The following is a 23969-nucleotide window of genomic DNA, read 5'->3' as shown; positions in this document are numbered from 1 at the left end:
ATATGTACATATATATAATTTCAAACCTGCAGATCAATCAGTTTGGTGCGAGTTTGTTTTAATATCCCCTAAACATTCAAACAAGGAAATTGACATATTCTAAGAAACAAAAAATGTGTTTCATAACCTATTGGGATCGAAAATCACTTCATAATAAAAGTAAAAAATATTATTTAACAAGGAAAATGTTTACATTATTTAAAAGGAATGTTTTATCATTCTTCAAAACCTCGGACAAGGTAATCGAAATTTCCGAAAATCTGAAACCACAGAAGATTTTTCTATTGAACCGGAATATTTTCATTAGACTGTCAGTTACGACAGCGCTTTTTGAAATAATATTGAGAAAAATTCTTAAGCAGGTAAAGTAGCTGGAGATACTTCAAGTGATATTTTAACATCTTTTTGAAATTTGAAGTCTGAAAATCAACATTTTTTAACACTCAAAACTACAAGAGACTTTTTTTATCAAATTACATAGATCAGAAATTACTTAAAAACAAGTGTAAAAAATATGTCCTAGCCTCAAAAGTGGTTCAGTTTATGTTATGGATTATCCACCATTCCTTAAATGCATAAGCAAAAAAGCGATATTTCTAAACAACCAAAATAAAAATAAATTTAAAGAATGTCCTTTACCAAAAAAGGTTTTTAAATTTATTTTAAATGTTGATTCAACATCCATTAAAGAATAATGTAGGAAAATCAACACTTCCTAAAACACAAATCCACAAAAGATTTTTTTATCAAACTATTGGAGACAAAAATCATGTTAAAAAAATGTGGAAAACATCTCCTTGCAGGAGAAGTGAATCGGATTATTTTAAGGTTGTTTTGACTTTCTTTAAACATTTTTTCGAAGAAATCAACGTTTTGTAAAAATCAGAATCACAGAAAAATTTCATTTGTCTATTAGTCAGAATAATTACTTCAATATAAGTTAAGAAAGCATTCTCTACAAAGCAAATTTTTTACTTTATTAAAAGGATTTTTTTAACACTCCTTAAAGACTTAACCAAGAAAATCAACATTTCAAACAACTAATACGAGGGGAGATTTTTTTATTAAATTATTCAAATCGGAAATCACTTAAAAATAAATGTTTCAAAAATCCCCTAGCCAAATAGATCGTTGAATTTATATTAAGGGTTGCTTTGCAGTCCCCGGAAGATAGGAGTTCTTACATTCACCTTAAAGATATTTTGAATCCCAATAGTTTAATTTAAAAATCCACGTGGTTTCGGTCTTTTAGAAGTTTCATTTTTGTATTAAGTCTTTAAACGGTATTAAAAGAACCCCTGAACATCCTGCATATTAAAAATCGTGAATTTGTGAAATTCATCGATAGAAAAATCTTATCACAGTGGGTCTGCTCTGCAAAATATCAAGCTTTTCGCCAAATATAATAAACAATTTTCAAAAAGGATCAAATTTTAATAATATATTATTTTTTCTCCAAAAATTGGAAGTTTAGCATTTGTTTTGCCAAAAACTGTTTTGTATCTGCTATAATTGTTTATGCGTTATTGATTGAGAGTTACTCAAAGAGAAATATGTTCTCAAACAAAAAAATCATCCTCTTACTTGTTTCATTGCAAGATATTGTGAAGGTTTTTGAAAAAGGATGTAAATTTCCTTTTTTAATTTTAAATTCAAGAGGAATTTCCATTTGTGTCAAGAAGCATTCTTCTGATAAAAGAGGATATATCTCTGAGGTTGTGCATTATGTAAAAAATAGTATGATTACACTTTTTGACTAAAAGGGTTTTTCTGTACATATTGTGAAGGGTCCTTTCTTAGTTATTAAGGACATTTAATTTTTTCCTTCGATTAGAGAATAATTTTGAATTCTCTTTTAATTAAAACGAATAAAATAATGCTGAATTGTACCGACAAAGCTGAAGCAGAGTACAGAAAGTTTGCACAGCATGAATTTTGCATGTTCATTCTTCTTAAGATTTGTACGTACCTTGTGCATGCTGACGATTCTTACTTCTTTCACATATCTGTCTATTCATTGTTCTGGCGCCTATTTCGACTTTCCACTATCTACACTCAACTGACTACTCTCTTGAAACCCCCCTTTTTTCCTTTGAAAACTCTTTCCAAACTTGTACTTCAAAAGAAAATGCGTGTTCGAGAAGAAGGAAGAAACTCGGTTTTTTTCTATAAACTGGTTCACATACTAAAAAAGTAAATTCTGTTTGGGACGTGATTTCAGTACTAAAATGGAATCGCAAAAAAGATTTTTTTGAAATCTGTAAATTTATTAAAATTCACTATCAAATGATAAAATACTTCAAACTTTAAAATAAATAATCAATGATAATACAATTATTGAGTGGGACGATGGTCGTGGGGGTTAAAGCGTAGGCTTTGGACTCACTCCATCTGCTTGCGGCTTCGATTCCCGCCTCGCACTCTGGAAGAGTCTCGGCGGCCCATGCAGTGAACACTAGCCTAGCAAGGGAGTTGTTCATCTCCTGAGAGTCGTGGGGCCAGTACCTCTAAAGAAAAAGGTTTTCTCCAAGTACTTAAAGCTGTTGCTTTTGGTGGTTCGGAACCCACCTCAAACTGTAGGTGCAAGAAAAATGTAAACCCTTAGGGGACACATTAGAAGCTTCCATTCCAATAATACAATTATCGTCAATGAAAAATTTATTTTTAATTTTAAAAATATTATTAAGAAGAAAGACAAATGTAAGAAAGGTGTCATATATCATGGAGGTAACTGAATTATTAAATAGATCCTCACCAGTTTTTTGAAATGATTAAAAAAATTTAATTTGTTTCTTCATCTCTCTTATTTCTTACATTTTCGATTCCCTCATTCTTGTCACAAATAGCTTTTTTATTTTGAGTAACATATTTCGACTTGTTAAAAAGTTCACAAAGCATCGAAAAAGAATGAAACGTTGAGGATTTTTTCAAAATATACGCTCAACTTTGTTTATGGGATCAACTAAGAATATCTTTTCATTGATTGTTTGGTATAATAATTTGCAAACGTACAATAATTATAAATTATACAAACAAATTTAATGAAATTCAAAGCTCAGCTATATTTCAACAAATAGGCCAACTTTTTCACAGAATAGACTAAAAATTTTTTGCGATGACTTTTGGTCTTTCAAATGAATCTTTGCTATCCTATTTTGCAAATTAACAAAAATGATTAATTTTTTATAAGAAACTTTTATAAGAAGCTTTTTATAAGAAATACATGTATCTTATCACAGATTCATTGGAAAGATATCCTAAGTTGATTTGGTACCAAAATTAATCTATTTGTTGAAAAATATCAAATCTGTAAATTTATTTATAAAATTTGGTTAAACAATTGCCAATCAGCATCTGGTGTTAATTTTTTTCTATTTTTTAAATATATCCAGCCACTGTAAATTGTTCATAGACAGTTTTAGTACAAACAATAAGACCTTGCTTGATAAGTCTGGAAATTGAAAAACATGGTATTTCTAAAAAGTTAAAAAAATAAATGGGTATTTTTTTGTTGAGTACAAAATTAACGAAATTTTGTATAAAAAATCGAGACACACAGATACTTTCGGAATTAAAAATCTTACACTTTCAAAAACGTCTGAAGCCCACAGAAGCTTGTTTGCTTAATTGTGGGACATTAAGGTGGCCGAAAAACTCGAATTTCGATTTTTCGTGATCGATCCCTGTCAATTTGTTCGTTTTCTGGAAAAAGGAATTGCCAATTTTATACCCACGCCCCTGGGCTTCAAAATCAACATGGAGTTTTAAAAGGAAAAAGATTGTTTTACAACAAAATGTCAAAAAGAAGTACTGTTTACCAACTTTTTTGAAACTAAAGTATAGTCACATTTCAAAAAAATGTTCAAGGCGTTAGAATGCCCTGTTATATTAAGGAATTTTTTAACATGAATTATGTTTAACTGATGAGTGACAAGTGTTTAAATATTTTTTAAACTAACATTTAATTGTACAAACAATTATTATTTGTTTACATAATTGTTTGTCCTATAAAGCGTGAAAAGTTTCCATTTTTTAAGATAAATAACATAGTTGGTGAATGCAAAAAATAATCTTTTTGTTTATGATATTTTGTAATTTCTTAAGAATTTTTATTTGTTATTTTACATGCATTTTCTAAAAAAGTCGCAAGTTAATGATTATCATTTAATGAAATCATTGAAAATTGTCTTCCACGAAAAATGTGGCTCTTAATTTTCATTAGCTGCGTTATTAATGCCATAAAAATGTAACTTTTTAGGTTAAAAAATACTTTTCTCTTACCGAATAAAAATAATTCATGTTGAAAGAATTCCAAGAAAACTGTTTTAAGCATCAATTTTACATGAAAATTCTTTAAGAGGTGAATAAGCTTTAATTAAAAAATGTGAACAATCATTTTTTTCATATTTTTAAAAACCATTCCCATTTTAACCCCATATTAATTTTAAAGCCACTAAGGTGATCCAAATTTGTTTTCTTCGAATTTTCATGCATGTCGACCTACATTTTTTTCAACTATAAAAAAATTCATACCTTTTTTAATGATTTTTATAAGTTTCGCCAGCCTCATAAAAATTTAACAGGTATTTCCCATACAAAAAATACGTTTTCGTAAAAAATACTTTCTCTTACATTAGAGTTAGAAAGTCTCGGTTTGTTCAATTTTTCAACTCGCTTTTAACTTTTTAGTTGAAGCTTTGCAATAATCAATTTAATTCAACAGATATGATTATTTCAACTATTTTTATTATTTACAAAAATATTCTCTTAGTATGATTGTAGAAAGTTACAGTTTTTTCTAATATTTTCAACGTTTTGTCCGCATTTCACTCAGAGTGAGGTAATAATGGATAAAATTGACCATATATAATTGTTTAAGCAAATTGCTATTGTTTATGACTATCTGCTCCTATAGTAATACTAGATGCCTCTGGCTTTTTCTCACATTTTTTACTTTTTATCCGCTTTTACTCAGTAAATTAAAAATTAGGGAAAGAAAGGACACATAATTGCTAAAACAATTTATTCTTGTTTATAACTATCTTCTCTTAGAGTAATGATAGCAAAGTGAGGATTTTTGTAAAATTTCTAGTATTTCTTTGAATTTTCAGGTCGGAACAAATAAAAAATATTAAGATCAAAATTAATTTGAAAAAGAAGACTTTCATAAACTACCTTGAGCAAAATTTATATTTAATTTGACCCATATGGAAAATTTAAAGAATATATCAAATACCTGTTTTATTTTAGAAAAATATAAGCTTAAAAAAGTACGGGATTGTTAAAAAGTGATTTTATCCTATTTTTATTGATTATTTGTTTATAACTCAACAGCCAAAACAAAATTTTAGATTTCAGAAAATAACCGCAAAATTTTAGCAATTATCTAAGGGGAGATAGTAATGAACAACAATATATTTTTTTAACAATGATGCTGTTCAACTTGCATTCATTATTACTTTCCCAAGAGAAAAGTAAGAACATTTTTCAAAAACTCTGATCAATTAAAAAACCTCAAAAAAATCTCAATTAGCGCGAAAAGGTTGCAAACTTCGTTTTTTTAATTGTAGGCTTTTTTTAAAGCACTAGAAAACAGAGTCATGTGGGTGCTATTTAATAAATAATAACTCATTTGTATTCTATTTTTAATTGTGAAGAGGCTTCCGGATATATATATATATATATATATATATATATATTATTCATTTATTTCAAAAAACGTACTCATTTTTGTGCGGATTAGAACAAATTATAGGGCAATATACATGGAAATTAAAAAAAAAAGTTTGGAATACATTTTTGCATTACCTTAATGTTGAACGATGTGAAAAAAAGAAATATAGAAAATTAATTTTTCCAGATACGCAAAAAGTTGGAGTTATTGCTAACCTAAAATAAAAAGTAGAATTTTCACAGGTATAAATTTGGATCACTCTAATGCGAAATTCTTGTCCCGAATATGCTCAATTCTGAATTTCGTATTTCTTAAATCAAAGACAAGCCTCAGGCAGTAATAGTAAAATGCCGAATTTCTTCAGAAAATGAAGGTGTTTACTATGTGCCAATCTCCCGTTGCTCCGTCTCCGAATATAAGAGTCGTCTACAGGTACTCAAATCCCTCTTGGATTTAGCACCCGTGACAATCGAACGGAACAGTGAACTGTGAAACGTCGAAGGTTAAACGAACTGTAAAATACAGAATTCAGGGACGAATTCAACTTTGCTAGGGAAATATGTACTGTCTTTTCTAGGAAATCTCAAAAACTGTTTCACTTTACTTGACTACATGAGCAAACATACATTCCCTTAAGGCCGAGTACATGGGGCTGGCGATACACACTGAACAACTTGTAGAACCAACTTTTCTGCAACTAGAACTTATTGAATCTCGAAACGCTTGAAAAGTTTGCATCAACTTCTGAAACTCGTCCGGATTACCATCCATGCGTTTGACCGACAAAACTGATTTTCGCACTCAACTACAAAGGTCTCAATTTCAGGAAAATGAAATAATTATCGAGTAATTAGAACGGGATCTTAGCACTTGCAAACTTTTTTCTAATGGTTAAAATTCATAAAAATATACTTTTTCCAAATTTTAGATTCAAAGAACTTTTACTGTATTCGCAAAATTCACACTCTTCCCCCAAATACCTTTTTTTGAAAAAATAATTCTTCTTTTTTGACGTGTTTTGAATAAAATTCTCCTTTTTCCCTCATTCTTGTTTTTTTTAGTTAAACGTGAACTGAATTGATAGCAACCAACAAAAAATATAAGTTTTTTGTGTTAAAAGTTAATTTTTTTGTTGAGGAGTATATTATTATATATTTTGTTTTGAATTTATCTTGATTGGTGCAAAATTCTAAGGATTGAAAATACGTACGCCACAAAAGTATTCGTACACCACTTTTTGAAGATTGATTAGGTTCTCTTTATTTTATTCATGTCCGACCTAAGCACAGAAACTCGCCGATTCTCCAATGTACACCGAATTCGGTGTTTAATAGAGTTGCAACAAATTTGAACCACACAGGTTCATTAGGAGAATCTAGGGGAAAAGCATCATTTAGACACTGTTTTTTCTCATTCAGTGCAACGTAAAGTGTCATCTACAAACTGTAAGTCACCTGTCAAGATCATTTTGTCGGTCTTTTTGTGAGTGAAACAGATATTAATAAGCAGGTAAGTTTTAATAATAATTACCTAACTTTTTATTTCCTCTCATTTACCAGAGACTAAATAATCTTGGAATAAAAATAGTACTTGGCGTGATGTAATATCCAAATGTTAGGTTAGTCAAAACCTACTATATGACATTCAAACCACCAAAGCCGGGATGTACAAACTAAGTCGTGACGGTCTGCATCAAAATTGATGCCTGGTCGTTCGAACAAATTCCCACTAGATTTTCTGCGGAAGTTTAAAGGTATCTTAGATATCTAATCTTGCAGTGGCTATTGTCATACATGAAAGATAAGGTAAATACAATTTTATAATAAAATCAGAAATTTGTTTTTCGCGATGAGTAGGGATGTAAATTTGCATGAAACTGTAGCGTGATGAAAAGTTTCATGAAACATTGGGAGTTTCGTGAAACATTGCAATGTTTCAAATATAGCGGCAGGAACATTCAAACTGATAAGATAAATACCTATTAGGCATTTTTACTTCAATAAACAGCTAACTTCACTTCGTAGATTGCTGAGGGGAAAATAAGGGACCAAATGTATGGGATTCAGTTCCTTTTTGCCCTATTTTGCCAACATCTTTGTAAAAGGTAATTTTTTTCGATATAAGTGTTGTTAAAAAATAATTCTTATTTTTTAATTACTATTTAATGAAATAATAAAATAATAATAATGATGATTAATTACAGATATATTACAGAAATAAAGTTTTGGCCCATTTTTCCGCCTCAGCTTTTAACAAAGTGAAGTTAGCTGATGGTTGAGGTGAAAATACCTTATTGAGGCTTCCATATCCCAACTTTTTCCTGCCAGGTGATTTGATTTATTTTTCCGGTTTGTACTGTGGACCAATGATGCCAATGTTGGCACCCTGAGCTACTACGCTTGCGTTAGGGCTGACCGCTCATTGGCCGCACTTGGTGCACGATTCAAAATTACATTAAAAAACAATTCTTGCAACTTAAGTAAATAATTATTGAAATATCCACAAGAATATATACAAATTGTGTAACTTTGATTTCAGGCAAAAAAATACAACACATATATTATATTAATAACAGTTTATTTTCAGTGAATTCCAAAGACAAAATTATATTTTACAAATCATTCAATTTAGAAAGAAATTTCTTGGGAAAGTGATAGAAAATAATTATTTATAAGTTTTTAATATTTGGTACCTATTTTTCTGGGAATTTATATAATTATATAATCTATAAATACATAAATTATCACGACTGCATTGTAGTTATGCTTTCCCTTTTTTTTTACTTCAAGCGTCATTTTGTCACGTCTGAATCGAAAAGAACAATCTGAAATTTTGTTTTAGAATTATTCAAATATTATCACTATTATATTCTGCAATTAGCTTCTATATATCAAGCTGCTGAAATATCATATGGTATTTAAAAAAATGTATCTGTTAACAAATATTTTGAGAAATATCAGTTATTTATTTAAATTACAAGAATTGTTTTTCAATTTAATTTTGAATCGCGCTTCAAAGAGTAGACAACTAGCGCTCAGTATTCAACGAAGTGAAGTGAGCTAGTGATTGGAGTGAAAATACCTTATTTTATATGTAGACGGTCATGACTTTTTCTATACATCCCGGCTTTAGTTTAAATGTCGACCGGCATGACTAACCTAACTTTTGGAAGTTTCATTAGGAAGTTATAATTTTATTCTAAATGACTGGTACGCCCTATTAAATGAAAGAAATTTGAAAATTAGGTAAATATTGTTTCAATTGGTTTCCTTATTAACAATTATTTAGGCTAATATCGCAAAGCGAATAGTTGCTTTGACAGGTATTCAGGTGGCTGACAGTGCGGTTTAGAACTCCGCAACTCTGCATGAGCCAAAATTCAGTCTCCAAATGATACTTTCCCCTAGATGCCCACAACGGCACCTACGTTCAGAGGAATACATTTGAAACTTGAAAACTCTCTCAAATGATCATTGGGAGCCCAATGAAATTTGAGCTGCAACAAATTTAACACCAGCGTTTTTCTATGATATATGTTTTCTTAATTGTTCAGTAACTTCAAAAATAATTAAAATTTGTTTAATTATCTTGGGTCAATTTTAAAGCTACTTTTCCACACTGTAATTATAAATCTAATAAAGAATTTTTATCTGATCGCAAAAAAGTTAGAATTGCGAGAAAAAAGTCGGAAAATTTTCAATTCTTTGTGGTAAGAACAATATTTTTGTAAAATACTTCAAGCATATAATCGTGAAGTTTCTATAAATGCTCCTCAAAATTTATATTTATCAATTCCATTCTCATTTGCCTACAGATAAGATGTCCTCAAATTTCTCTAAACTTTCTTTTTACAAATTGAAGTTCTTGCAACTGTGGCAAAATATTTTTAAAATGAGCCCAAAAACATTAACAAATGTTGATTATTTCGAAAGTTATTAACTTTTAAGAAAACATTTATTGAACATTGATTAAAATTTGTATACATAATTTTGAGAGTATTAAACCCTTTCTAGAAAAAATTATGGCTCTGACAAGAATAAGATAAAGAGAACTTATTAATCATCAAAAAAGACATATGAAAACTTTCCTGGCCTAATGTATTATAATTTTGTTGAAAATACGGATCTATTGTTAAAAAGTTACCTCCCTTGGTCAAGAAGTAAAATAATGCTTAATTAAAGATGTTGGTTGAAAATAATAAATTTAGTTCATTGCTAGTCTATATTTGTATCAAAAAATAATTTATCAATTGCGAGGTCTTACAGTGTAGTTTGGCGTAGACGTTTCGACCGTTCTTCGACGGCCTTCTTTAGAAAAATAACACTGTGTCAACGAAACTAAACTACTTCTTTGAGGGATGAACTGCTTCGTTTAAAATTAATTTTACCTTGTAAAAGATCAATCTTTTTGGTTGAAAATTTACTTTGTTTAGTTAAAAAGAGAAATATTTGGTGGAAAATGATATTTTTTAATTCAAAATGAACTAATTTGTACAAAAGACATGTATTTGGTTAAAAATTGGTCTTTCTTATAAGCCACTGAAACTTATTGCCTAGAAATTTGTCCCGTTTGGTAGAAAATTAACTTTTTTGTTGAAAAATCATATTTGCTGGTTTGAAATGCAACTTTTTTGTAGATAATTCATATTTGGGCTTTCTAATTCAATAGCCTTGTTGAAAAATAATATATTTTGTTTAAAATTAGTCTTATTTGCATACAATATATTCTTTTTATCTATAAAATTTAACTATTTCATTTTTGTTTGAAAATGTATCGTTTATAAGTTAAAGATTTAACAATTTGTATATGTTGACTTAAATTCTTATGAATTTAGAAAGTTTCATATTTTATTCAGTATGGTACCTATACATTAATTTTGTTTAAAAAAATTAATTTCTTTCTTTTCGTCAAAAATTGTCCTATTTTTCCTGTTTTGAGAAAATTCTTGACTATGATGTCTGATATTAGCCCATAAGAATATTGTATTTTTATGCTGCCTTACATGATCACGAAGGAACAACTTCTTTTCAAATAATTAGTCAATTTGAGAGCAACGGGAGTGATGGGATCAGTACAACCTATTGAATCAGTACATCAGAACACAAATTTTAAAATAACGATGAAAGAGTAGCCATCCAGATCTACAAAACCTAAACCTGCATCCTTGAATCCTGAATACAGTTCCGGAATTCAAGCCCTGATTTACCAATACCAGCATAAATCACAAAACCTTTGCACAGAAGCGGTCATTCTCAGCACTCACCTTGTCCGGTCGCGTTTCTATTTCTGTTTCAGAATTTGTGCCCTCCTCCGCGTCCATAGACCTCTCGGGCACGGACTCGGGCCTCTACCCCTTCGACCCCCAAGAGGAGAACCTTCACGAGATCTGGTTACCCCCAACCAGTATGTATCCCTATTTTCTGTTTCCCGGAACCGCGAGCACGCGAACCGCGGGCAACGAGGTCGACTTCGAATTCGAAGGTCACCATCATCGCCATCAGCATCGACACTATGAGGCCCCCGAATTGCCAGGTAGTCCCGGTCGACCGAAGGTGATTCTCGCCGAGACGTTCGATCCATATCCAGACCCCAGTCCCGAAGATGGTCGAGCGTCTCCCGAGGGCTCATCTGGGCAACATCATCGGTCGAAAGGCAACGGTGAGCACCACTGGAGATGGTCAGGGCAGGAGGGTGGTTCTTATGAAAGACCTAAGAATACCGGTGATGGCTCCTCCTCCTCTTCTTCTTTCGGCTCCTCTTCAAACACCAATTCTGTTTCTTCATCATCTTCTTCTTCCTTAAACTCTTCCTCTAAACCTTCTTCCTCGAACTCTTTCTCTAAATCTTCTTCCTCCTCCTCCTCTTCATCTGCCTCACTTCCCAAGCATGATCATGCCTCCAGCACCGAGCACCTGCAGCCACACGAAAGCGAGCATGGCGTCCCTCGGCACAACGGTACCAAGCACCAAGAACACCGGCACCGTCATCACCATGATGATTACCCCGCACTACCACAAGCACCACTACCTTCTGCACCACCCGTACCTGCATCACCAGCACGTCCCACACCAACCGTAGACGAGATCAATCCTGCACCACCAGATGCACCCAGCACCAAGAAATTTGCACCAAGACCGACCTACGAGCACGGGGCGGTGTTTGATCGTCCCGACGACGACCTCGACGACCTCGATGAGTTCAGGATCGCAAGAATACCCGTCGATCGTCTCTCCGATCTCCGCGAGGCCTTCGACGAGTTCGTCGGCCAAGGTTCGTACAAGGAGCTGGGACTAAGCGCTCCCAGAAACAAAGTGGCACTTGCTTAGATAATGCACTCCTTACACAGAAAAAACTGAACGTTAATTTTGTTAAAATTTAAGAAATGTAAATTCAAATCAAATTTAATATCTGTTTTAACTTCCAATAATCCAGTTAATGTGCATAATTCCTGAAAATAAAACCGAAAATCTAACGACCACAATGCTCTTTCCTTGATACTGGAGAGAGCATCGTGGTTTTCTTGCTGTTCCTACATGCTCTAATTTTGCTTTCCTTGATAAGGGTGCTGTATGATTTCCGAAACGTTGGAACAATTTATGGTGATTCTCAAAATTTGGTTATTGGATTCTTGGTTTTATTTTCACGAATTTTGAATGTTTATTTTTTTGTAGGTAACTTTCTATTTTACCTACTGGTATAAGTAAAATCTAATAAATCTTATAAAAGTCGTCACGATGTCTTGAAAATTAAAACACACTAGCTTCGACCACTAACGTAAAGTTGGCTGATGGTAAGTGAAACCAACAAATCGAATAAATCTGGCTACATAAAGTTTTGTTGCAGATAATCATCACTGGAAAATCAGGGCAAATATTACACTTAGTTTTTTCTGTGTATGATATTCTGTCTGGCTGCTGAAAAATCAGCCTACGTAGACAATTGTTTATTCCACATTAAATAATGAGCATTTTCATGAAATTATACATGATTCACGATATATTAATGAATATTTAAAAGACTCATTATTTTAATAAAAATAATTTTTGCATGTTATTCTTATTAATAGTAACCAAAAGCTTCCGAAACCTCTAGTCCGAAGGATAAGATAACAAATTATATATTTTGTGCATAATTTAACTTTGATTAATTTTAATAGAAAATGAACTTAAAGAAGTTTTAAACAGTGAAGAGAACAAAATTTGTTCTATATCTGATATAATTATAAATTTTAATAATTCGGGACATTTGAATGATAAATTTTGCTGAAGATCACGTGTTTTTATTAACTTTAAACCACTATTATCATGGATATCCGTGGCGTAGCTAAGGGAGGCGAAGCGGGCCGTTGCCTCAGGCACAAACACTTGGAGGCGGCAAAACGATATTTGAAATGAATGCAGATTTACATCTAGTTAACGTTTAAAAACTTAATTTTTTTCTAAAATTCAAAAACTTCACTTTTTCAGAACATTCTATTAAAGAGGTTAGGTTGCTTCTAATCAAATATTCCTTTGAGCGATATTGAACATTATTTTTACTAATCAACCTAGAAGCTTTCAAATTAATCACGTATACGAATAAACGATTGCTCGAAATAAGGGTAGCTGACAAATCACCAATTCACCCAATTTTCATTTTTGTATACCATAGTCTTTCAAGTTTACAAATTTCTCAATTGAAAATTTATCCGAATGTTTATATTTCCAAATTAACGTCTGGTATAAATTTTGGTTTGATACTATATTTATTTGACGGAATTGAAATTTGACAAAATATTTACTTGTATCGTATTCCTTAGGGGAAGGATCACTTTTTTATAAAGTTGATGCGTGTCCCAATGATCAATTTACCCAATTTTCATTTAGTAACGTTATTAAAATTTGTAACTGACATTTTACACGTTGAAAATTTAGTTTGGCTTTATTATTTTTAAATAATGATCTGATTTGTATTTCTCTTATTTGAATTATAATCAAACATTGTTTTATTTATTTAAAATATTGACATAATTATTATTTGTCGAAATCAATATTTTTCTTCATTTACATTTTTGAGCTTCCTCTTTTACCCAAAAATGATTCATATTTAGGTGCTTGGGTTTGGAATTTCAAATTCGGATTAGCTGAATTCCAGTACAATACATTTCATGTGAATGAGGTTAAACCACAAGAAAGAAAAATTAAATTAACATATCACCAGTATCAGCATGTTCAAATGAATGTTAAATACATAAAAATTTGACAAAATTTATTTTAAATCAAAATTTTTCTTATGTGCAATCTAATAAAAAATAAAAAAAAACCATTTGAAAATATGAAAATCAGAAAAAATGAAAATGACGAATTTATAAAATACTGGATCGCAAATAATTACGCCGAAAAATAAAATACGTGAATGGACTATTAGATAATCATGTGAGTTACAGAAAAAATATAATTTAAATCTAGGCTGAATTACTTTTTATTGTTCATAATGTAATAAATCAATGCTACAAAACTTAATTCTAAGCTCAAAATAAATTTTTTTTCAGAAAATTAGGTCAGTATAAAAATCATAGCTAATTTTCCACAGTTTCTAATCAGAATTTGAACAACGTTTTTCAAAATTTTGATTCGCTTTTATTTTACTGAAAATTCTACATATTCTTGACGCTTGCTCTTAAACCTTTAGCAATTCATGATACTCAATATAACACTATTTTAATAAAAAACTTATAATATTGTATATTATAAAAACAGTTTCAGCAGCCAGACATGAAAAACAGATAATGTGCGACATGCTCTCAGTATAATCAAAAAAGGAGAAAAATATGTTTTCAGGTCATCACTGAAACCAGAAAGAAGAATGAAAATGTTCTTTCAAGACATTTAAGCATGGTGACGATAAGAAGCAGATAAAAAATACATACGCTTATTTTTCATATATGAATTCATTCTTTCCAAAATGAAGATAGTATTCAATAATAATGACGATAATTAATAATTACTAATTGAAAATTTGTATTGAAATTCAGAGAACATTTTTGGAGAAAAGATTAAAGTCTTAAGCTAAGAAGATATATCAATTACTCAACCACTATTATTGTATAGCCTCAATATCTCTATTTTTGCTTTTTTAGATTGAAGAATAATCGTCTATCAATAAGACAAAAAGATGATTGTCCCAGAAATATAAGAGAGGTTTTAAAGAGCAAAACTGTTAAATTGAGGCATTCTAGAAATAAGATCGTTGCGATATCTGGTTTTAAGTTCCCTTCAGTTCAAAATAAATCATACATATTTACAGTGAAGGTCATCTCACATCCTGACAACTCGACAACCCTAGAAGTTATCGAGTCTCAGCTGGAAAATCCACTGATCGATGCCCAGCATCAAGATTTTTACGACATGAGGAAATATCCCATTCCAGAAGTCCATCATCACCGAACGCATCATAAAAAGAACCACTCCAACGATGAGCATGAACGTAAGTATGCAATTCATTATATTTTATTGACTCATGGGATATTGATTTTTCAATAAACATTGTACTCGTTTAACAATGTATTGTAGTATAACTATTGTAATATATATATATATATATATATATATATATATCGTAGTATAACTACCATAGTTAATTACCTGCTACATAAATTAAAGAGCTACTCCTTGTAACACAGAATATAGTCTTCGTTCATATTCCATACATTTTTTCAATAATACATGTAGAGAAAATGGATTTGAGTCAAAATGCGTGATTATGATTAATTGTTTAAAGTTTAAGTTGCAGATCAATAATTCGAAAGAAAATCATCAGAAAAATTCAAAGTTATTAGCGTAACAAGTATCAAACTTTCAATTTTTACATGCCTCATATTTTGTAGATTAGATCCACTCTAAAACCACACTAAAAACCAAAACCACGGAATATTTTTGTATTAAGCTATCGGGTTTGGAAATAATTTCGCAATAAATGTGTGGAACATCGAAAGCTGGGAAAAAATTTTAAGTTGCTTGAAGGGTAGTTTTATCATCCCTGAAAAATCAAAGCAAGGAAATGTACATTTCCAAAAAAATTGAATCACGGGAGATTTTTAATTAAACTTTGAAGCATCCCTTACCAGAGAGACTGTTTGAATTAATTTAAAGGTTGCTTAAACAACATTTTTTAACAATAAAAACCACGGAAGATTTTTCGAATTAACTATTGGGGTAATAATTTACTTCAAAATAAGTACAGAAACCATCTTTCAACCAGAAAAATCGTTTAATTTATTTGAAGGATTTTTTGAGATTTCTTAAATATTTTAGGAAAGAAATCGACATTTCCAAAAAACCGAAACAAACGGGAGATTTTGGAATTAAACTATCGGGGTGAAAAATCACTTTATAGTAAGTGTTGGGGGCGTCCCCTACCATAAGAAGTGTTTAAATTTATTGTAATGGTATGTTTTAACATCTATTAAATATTCAAACAAGAAAATTTATATTTTTGATTAATCAAAAAAACCTGAAAGTTTTCGATTAAACTACTGGCTTCAGAAATCGTTTCAAAATTATTACCTGAGACATTCAATAGCAATAAAAGCAGTTGAATTAATTTTTAAGGGTTTTTTTGACATCCCTTAAACGTTTAAGCAAGATAAGATCTACAAAAAATCAAAATCACAGGTGATTTTGCCATTAAGCTATTGTGGTAAAAAATCACTTCAAAGTGAATGGAACCATGATAGACTTTTTTAAGAAACTTTAGGAAACTATGATTTATTGGTAGGGTCCTTCTGACACCCCTTAAATATTTAAATAAGTAATACTACATTTCTATAAAAACAAAACCATGGTAGATACTTTGATTAAGCTTTTAGGATGAGAAATCATTTTAAAGTAAGTGCTTTTAAATCCCTTAAACATTAAAGCAAGTAAATTCCCATTTTTCAACAATAAAAACTACCGGAGACTTTTCGATTAAACAAATGGGATCAGAAATTACATAAAAATAATCCCCGGGAACATCCATTAGCAATAAAAGTCGTTGAATTTTTGTTAAGGATTGTTTTATCATGCCTTAAAGTAAACTAATATCCTTTTCATGGTAGTGGACGCTTCCTGAACTACGATGTTTGAACTTAATAGTTTGATCAAATAGATTCTGTAGATTTTCTTGTCAGGAAACTTTGATCTCCTTCCTAGATTCGGTAAGTAATGTTAAAACAACCTTTAAAATGAATTAAAACGCTTTGCCCTGTATTGGACCGTTCCTGCAATCTCCTGCGATTTTAGTTTTTTGGATACGTTGATTTCTTTACTTGATCCTTTAAGAGATGCTATAACACGCTTAAATTTTTTAATAAATCACTCTCGCTAGTAAAGGACGCTTCCTACACTTATTTTCTCATGTAGTTTTACTTGTTACGAAGTGTCAATTTCCTAATTTGATGCTTTAAGGAATATTCAAACAACCTTCAAAACAAAGTAAAACACTTTCCGGTATGGGACGCTTCCTGAACTTATTTTGAAGTTATTTCTTTCGCCAAAACCAAAATAAAATAATCACATGTGATTTTAGTTGTTTTTTAATGTTGATTTATTTTCATGAATGTTTTGACAAGCATAATATCTTAATAATAAACAAGTGTGCGTTTTTTTTAATTTTTATTATTTTTATTTTGGATCTTTAGGATCTAGATCAAGTTATCTGTATTATCATCAGAGAATAACAGAAATTCTTAACGTCTTTTCATACTAGATGAAGTTATGAATAAAAATTGTTTTCTTTTTTAAGGATTTCTCTTTGTCTCTGATGATAATACTAGTAGCTTCAGTGAAAAGCACCCGACCGGCAATCGGAAATTCTGTAGTTTGATTCCTAGGAGAACGAAGCAGACGATCTTTTTTTAGACAAAATTTACTTTTAAAAAGGATCTTGATCATCAAACAAAATATATAATTATAAATTTTGACTAAAAGCCATTTTTTGTACATTTGGTGCGGACCCTTTTTCATATAATTTAAATATCAGAAACAAGTTTGATCTTTTATAAATAATATAATGTTTATACACCTTAAAATATTACAAATTAAATTGTTTCCTGCTGGTCATAAGTTCTCTAAATTAAAAGAAAAATCACGAAAGTTTACAAAAAGATGAACTTGCTTCATCATCTCAAGATTCCCGAAAGATATCTCTAGTAAAACTTTCAAGTAAAATTGTTCAAGAGGGTGTTAAGTCTCGTAAGTGGTTCGTTAGTTTAGAAGAAAAACCAATCGCACAGCATCCGACTTCAGCCTGGCCACGCTATGACTGTAACGGATTTATCGTGGCGAAAGTTTAATTTAATTTCAACTGCGATTCGTCTCATTTCCTGCCTCCTTATCTCTTCGTATCCGCATATTATTTCTCCACTTGCCGGATTTCAAACTTTAATTCATCAGTGCGCGCAAATCCACCAAACTTTACTCTCTGCTCCTCGATAGTGTGTGTGAAACTTGTACCGGACACACATTAAGTCACAGTTTCATTGAGCAGCTATACTACTCCTTGCCGACAAGATACTGAAAACGGCTTTAAATAGAAAAAGAATGTCGGTTTTTCCTTTTTCTCTCGAATCATTACCTACAGTTATTACGAAGAAGAACCAATTCCGGAAAATAACTAAGAATACCCCGGATTGTATAGGGTTACCCTGGAGTACATGAAATTATTGCGGATTACACCGCGTACAGTAGGTTTACGCGAATTACGAATGATTTGTGAATTTTCAACAAAATAGATCAACTCTTAACGAAATAGTGGGATCGTCAACCAAAATCATGAACTTTTAACCTAGAAGATTAATTTCCCACCGAAAAAGGCGAATTCTTCACAAAATAGATTATTATTAAACTACTTCAACTAAGTATTTTAATGTTTAAATAACAAAGATCAATTTTCAGCCAAATAGTTGAACTTTTCACTCAGAAAGATATTTTTTCGAACAGAAATAATAAAATCACATTTTTAATTAAAAGAATTAATGCTTAGCTGCAATTTTCAACAAAATAAATCATTTTTTAACTAAGCCAGATAAATTAAAAATAGAGTATTTTAATTTTTCTTAGGTTGCGAATGAAATCCTTTGAAAAAAATTATTGTTTAAAGATTCATCTCTTTGTTTGAAAATGTGAGAACTTTAATTAAAAATTGTTTAATTTTCGGTTCAAAATTAATTCGTTATTAAATATTTATCCTTTTCAGTTAAAAATTCTACTTTTTCATTAAAAATTAATCTTTTTCATTTGAAAGATATATTTGGTAAATGATTCCTTTTTTAATTAAAAATTAACCTTTTCTGTTTAAAAATTCGAATATCTTATTGAAAATTAGTTTGCTAGTAGAAAATTGTTCTTTTTTGTACAAAATAAATCTAGTTCGCTAAAATTTTATTCTTTTTTATTGAAATATTAAATATTAGATGTGTTGACAGGAATTCATTCTTTTAGCTGAAAAATGAAATATTTAGCTGAAAGTTTTTATAGTTGAAAATAAATTTTTTTATTTAAAAACTTAGCAATTCGCTATTCGCTATTAGCTATTAGCTATATAAACTTATGCACTTTTTTGAAAATTCGTCTTTTGTTCTAAAATTTAACTTTTTTTGTTGAAAATTTATCTTTGTAGTTAAAAAATTTAGGTAATTGGTAACAAATTCAAGTATTCTCTTAAATTCATCTTTTTTGGTCGACAATTCTATTTTTTTTAAAAACTTAAAAAAATATATAATTAAAAATTATTCTTCCATTGTAGAAAAATCATCTCTCTTGATTGATAATTCATCTTTCTCGACTCAAAATCAACTTTTTTCAGAACTTTGAGTTTTCGGGTTAAAAATTCAACAATTTCTTCAAAATACAACTAACAAATTTGGTGTGCCTAATATGTTGTAATTTAGTGTATTGACACGGGTTTAATATTTATTTTAAGATAAGAAGAGTGTGTTATAAAGCCTTTGCGAGTCTCCTTCTGTGCGTTTTAGAAACGGAAATCTGAAAAATATTATTATTTTATTGAGAAAGAAAATGGAAATCATCCAGTATGAAAACTTCGATTCGCAGATGTTAGCTCGATTTAAAAAGGTACCTCTGGGTTAATTACTTGTGCTCAATCCGGATACAATCAATTTAGTATGCGTTATAGCTCGCGCAGCTGCTACTGTCCCGTGTTCCATACCCTGCCCTCGCACTCCCGCACTAACGCCATCGACCACGAAAGTCGAATATTCGGTGAAATAGCGAAGCATACGCAAATCTCAAATTCATATATTCAATTCATGGAGAACCTTCGCGCAAACGATGAATTACGACCGTCGAGAAAACTCGATGGTGTGGAAAGATGGATTTGCGCTTAAACATAATCGATGTACGGCACTGTGAGTTCCACTTTGATACAAAAGAAAGTCGAAGAATAAGCAAAAAAAAAAACGTATAAAAAGAGAGAAAGTAAGAGAAAGCTTCTTTGTCATATTTCAGAGAATATGAATTTCTAAGAAAGTCAAGAAAGAGGAATATTTTATTTCTTTGCAAAAGTTTACTTACCATTTTTATATGCTGGTTTCATAGAGACCATGAGATAAAAACATATTCTTAATATTCTTAATAGAACGCAAAAGGAAAATCAAACTATTCATTGTTAAAACTTATGTTATTTTATTTTTTTGATTCACCAGTCTATCATTATATCTTTGGTTCTGAATTAATCTCATTTGGTTAAAAATTCTTCTAAATGGTCGAGTATTTAAGTATTTGCCTAAAAACTAATTTCATTTTTGGTTGAGAATCTATTTTTTACTGGACATTTAACTATTCCATTTTTGATTAAAATTTATCTTTTCAGTTTACAGTTCGTATTTCTTAGTTGTAAATTCATATATTTTGTGAATAATTTCTTTGTATGAAAATGTTATTCCTTCATTAAAAGACCAAATGCTCTGGCGAAAGCATCTCCACAAAGGAGTACGAACAACTTAGACCATTTTTACAGGAACTGATCACAGAGTTAAAAAATATTAATATCATTAAAAAGCAAATACAAGTATAAACAAGAAAAAATTAGCTTATTGTATTAATTTGTATGTTTTGTTGATGTTAAATTTTGTTTATTTTTGTATAATTTTAAACAATCAATCACAGCTGTTGAAATGTTATAGTTTCTTGTAAAAATGTTGTCCATCAGGGGTTTCAGTTTTTAACTACCCGCTTTGGTTCAATTTTAAATTAAAATATTTTTCTAAGAATTCATTTTTTTATATAATTTTTCTTCAATGAAAAGGTGACAATTTCATTTTTGGTTTCAAATTGATATTTTGAATTAAAATTTTATCTCTTCTGGTTGGCAATTCATTTGTTTTGTGGATAATTTTTCTCTTTTAGTAAGAGATTATTTTTATTATTTGAATATACGTATTCTTTCTGATTAAATAATTGAATTTTCTTTAAATTTTAACTATTAGATGTTTCGTTAAGATTTTTTTCTTTTGTTGAAACATCAAGTACTAAGTTTAAAGTTAAGCTACTTTGTAAGAACTGCATTTTTTATGAAGGTTTCGTAATTGCAATCAAAAATGTAACTATTTGGCAGGAAAGTAACTTTTTTGTTTGGAATGCATATCATTGTTTGGAAATTTTTATACGAAGTCTATTTTTTCCAAGTTTAATCTATGTATTTATAAATTCAACTATTTTGCTAAAAAAATTTCTTACTAATATTTTGATTCGGAAATGCAGCTAGTCCATTTTCTAATGAGAATGTTTATTTTTAAAATTGAATATTCCACATTTATCTACAGAATTCATAAACTTTGTTAAAAATTTGACTATTTCGATGAAAACTTAATCTTTGTTGTTAAATATTCTTCATTTTGGTTTAGAATTTAACTATTTCGTTAAAAAATTGTGTTTTTTAGTTGAATTTTTTTTATTGGAAAGTAGTTTTTGAATCTTTAGTTTTAATGATTCCATTTATTTATTATTTTATTTTAATTTATTTCATTTATATATTGAATATCTTTTCTAGTTCAAAATTAGACTTTCTGGTTAAAAATGTATCTTTCCTGAATAATGAAAATACAAATTTCTGGTCAAAAATTCTTTTATTTAATTTCAAAAGTTAAGTGTTTTCTAAAATATTAAGATTTGAGCTTAAAAGCTTAAATATATATTTATTTAATTGTAGATAAAAGTATTTTGTCAATAATTCATCTGTCTTCGCTGAATTTGGCTGATTGATAATCCGTTTTAGTTTTTATGAAAATTCGTTCTATTCAAATGCTAATTCAGCTGTTCTATTTTTGGTTACAAACAAATCTGTTTTAGTTGGCAATTTAATCATTTGGTAGAAAATTCACTGATTTTATTAAAACTTCATCTTTTGGTAAAAAATGAATATTTTTGTTGAAAATTCATCTTTGCAGATTATCAATTTTGCTATTTAGTTAAAAAATCAACTATTTTGTTGAAAGCTTAATTTTTCCATCATAAATTCAACTGTTTGATTTAAGATGAAAAATTGTGAAACAATATATTGTATAATAATATATCATATGTTGACGCTTATAGAACTTATAGAACCAATATAGCGCTAAAATTAATTTCTTGAAAATTATGCATTAAATGTTATTTTTCGTATTTTCAGTATTTTTAGCAACAAAATGAGGTCAAGTGATTAATTTTGATATAATAATATAATAATAAATAATTTATATCAACAGTACAAAATTCAGCATTGAATTTGGCAGATTTTCCATTTTATAGAATCAATCTCTTTGTCACATAAAACCTTCAACATTTTTGTTTGAAATTTATTGGAACAATTTGAAATGAAATCGTATCAATTTAAATCTACAGTATATAATCGAATTACGATTTTAATTTTAGATAGGAATCATAATAAAGTTTATTGGTATTTCCCGTATTTACAAACGACGCATTTTAATAGAAGAATCAATTTTTTGTTTGATTCAGATAATATTTGGCTTCCCCAGATAACTAAGGGAATCAAATGAGCAGCAGATTTTATAAAAAAGGGGGTTTTAATTACAATTATAATAAAAAATTTATTACTCTCAGAGAAAATGTTGATTGGCGCTCATTTATTTAAAAAAACACACTGATGAATTAAACAAAAAATTTTCCGTTAAACATTTTTTTTTTCATTTTTTCATTTCCACTTGGAACCAGGATCCGAATGTAGGTCAGCCTCAGAATAGTTTAAAGCCTAGCGTGTCATCAAATAGGCAGACTAACAAATAATTAACTATTTATTAAGTAATTGTAAATAAATAATTTAACGCAAAATATTTTTGACGAAATTAAAAAGTAACCAAAGTTATACTTACGAATCTTTATTTCTATATTATATAATTTTACAATGATGAATAAACAATTTTAATTTGTAGTTTTTCTATACGGCCTATTAAATCATCTATTAAAAAATGTCTGTAATTATATTTTGGATGCATTGGTTTTATTTAAAATTATCCCATTTTAGATCTTCTCTAATATTGCATTGTTTTGGTTTAAGACAACCGATTCAAATTCATCGAACGAATTGGTTGTTGGCTTTCATCTATCACAAAATTTTTACAAAACGCTCTACAAATTAAGAAAATGGATAATAAAAAAGATGTAAACTAAATATTTGTACAGCTTTTTTTAACAAGAAGAAATATAATGCTGAAAACAATATAATTATTCTGCGATGTTGAAAACTAGGACAAGAGACGGTATTTTTTAAAACTTCCGCATTTTTCAGCCAGCATGCGTTTGCAAGAACCATTTTAGGTCTCGTGCTTCGCGCTCGCTAATATATTAATGTTCGCCCTACGCGCTCGGTCTATGTAAGTCCCTCAAATTTTCACCTAGATATGTTATGATTTAAGGTCAAACCATCGACAGTAAGCGTTATTTTATTATTGTGAATTCTCTTTTGCTTTAGCTTCTTTGGCTTTAACAAGCTAAAAAAATGAGAAGAAGCACTTAAAAGTTTTTTATCTCGCGAACTATACATCCTAGAAGACTTATTTACGTCTCACTTAAAATCTCTTGTAACGTACTTTTCAATTGCTACAAACAAATTTTTTAAAGATACACAGCGTTTTTTCTGCGCATGCTTGCAGTTGTGAAAGTTTAAAGAAATGTAGACGCGACTTTGACCGCTTGCATGGCAACCGAAAATAAACCTATCTTAAAAAATCAAAGCCAATTTTAAAATACATTTCAAGAGCTTTAAAAAACCCCAGAAATGTTATTTGAAGTCAATCTTTTATCAAGCATTAAATTTT

General features: G+C 29.8%; 1 protein-coding gene across 1 annotated transcript in view; it reads left to right on the top strand.

Annotated features, from left to right (window-relative positions):
- The window catches only part of LOC117170961, a 202975-nt gene that overhangs the window by 22170 nt on the left and 156836 nt on the right, over nt 1–23969 (top strand). Inside the window, exons 3-5 of the mRNA XM_033358003.1 lie at nt 10970–11318; nt 11382–11944; nt 14960–15139. Of these exons, the coding sequence (XP_033213894.1) occupies nt 10970–11318; nt 11382–11944; nt 14960–15139 (1092 nt within the window). The remainder of the gene's footprint in view (nt 1–10969; nt 11319–11381; nt 11945–14959; nt 15140–23969) is intronic.

The sequence above is a fragment of the Belonocnema kinseyi genome, chromosome 4 (genome assembly GCF_010883055.1).
Source record: "Belonocnema kinseyi isolate 2016_QV_RU_SX_M_011 chromosome 4, B_treatae_v1, whole genome shotgun sequence".
Lineage (NCBI taxonomy): Eukaryota > Metazoa > Arthropoda > Insecta > Hymenoptera > Cynipidae > Belonocnema > Belonocnema kinseyi.
Note: the sequence above shows the minus strand (reverse complement) of the source record. Positions and strands in the feature narration are given on the sequence as shown.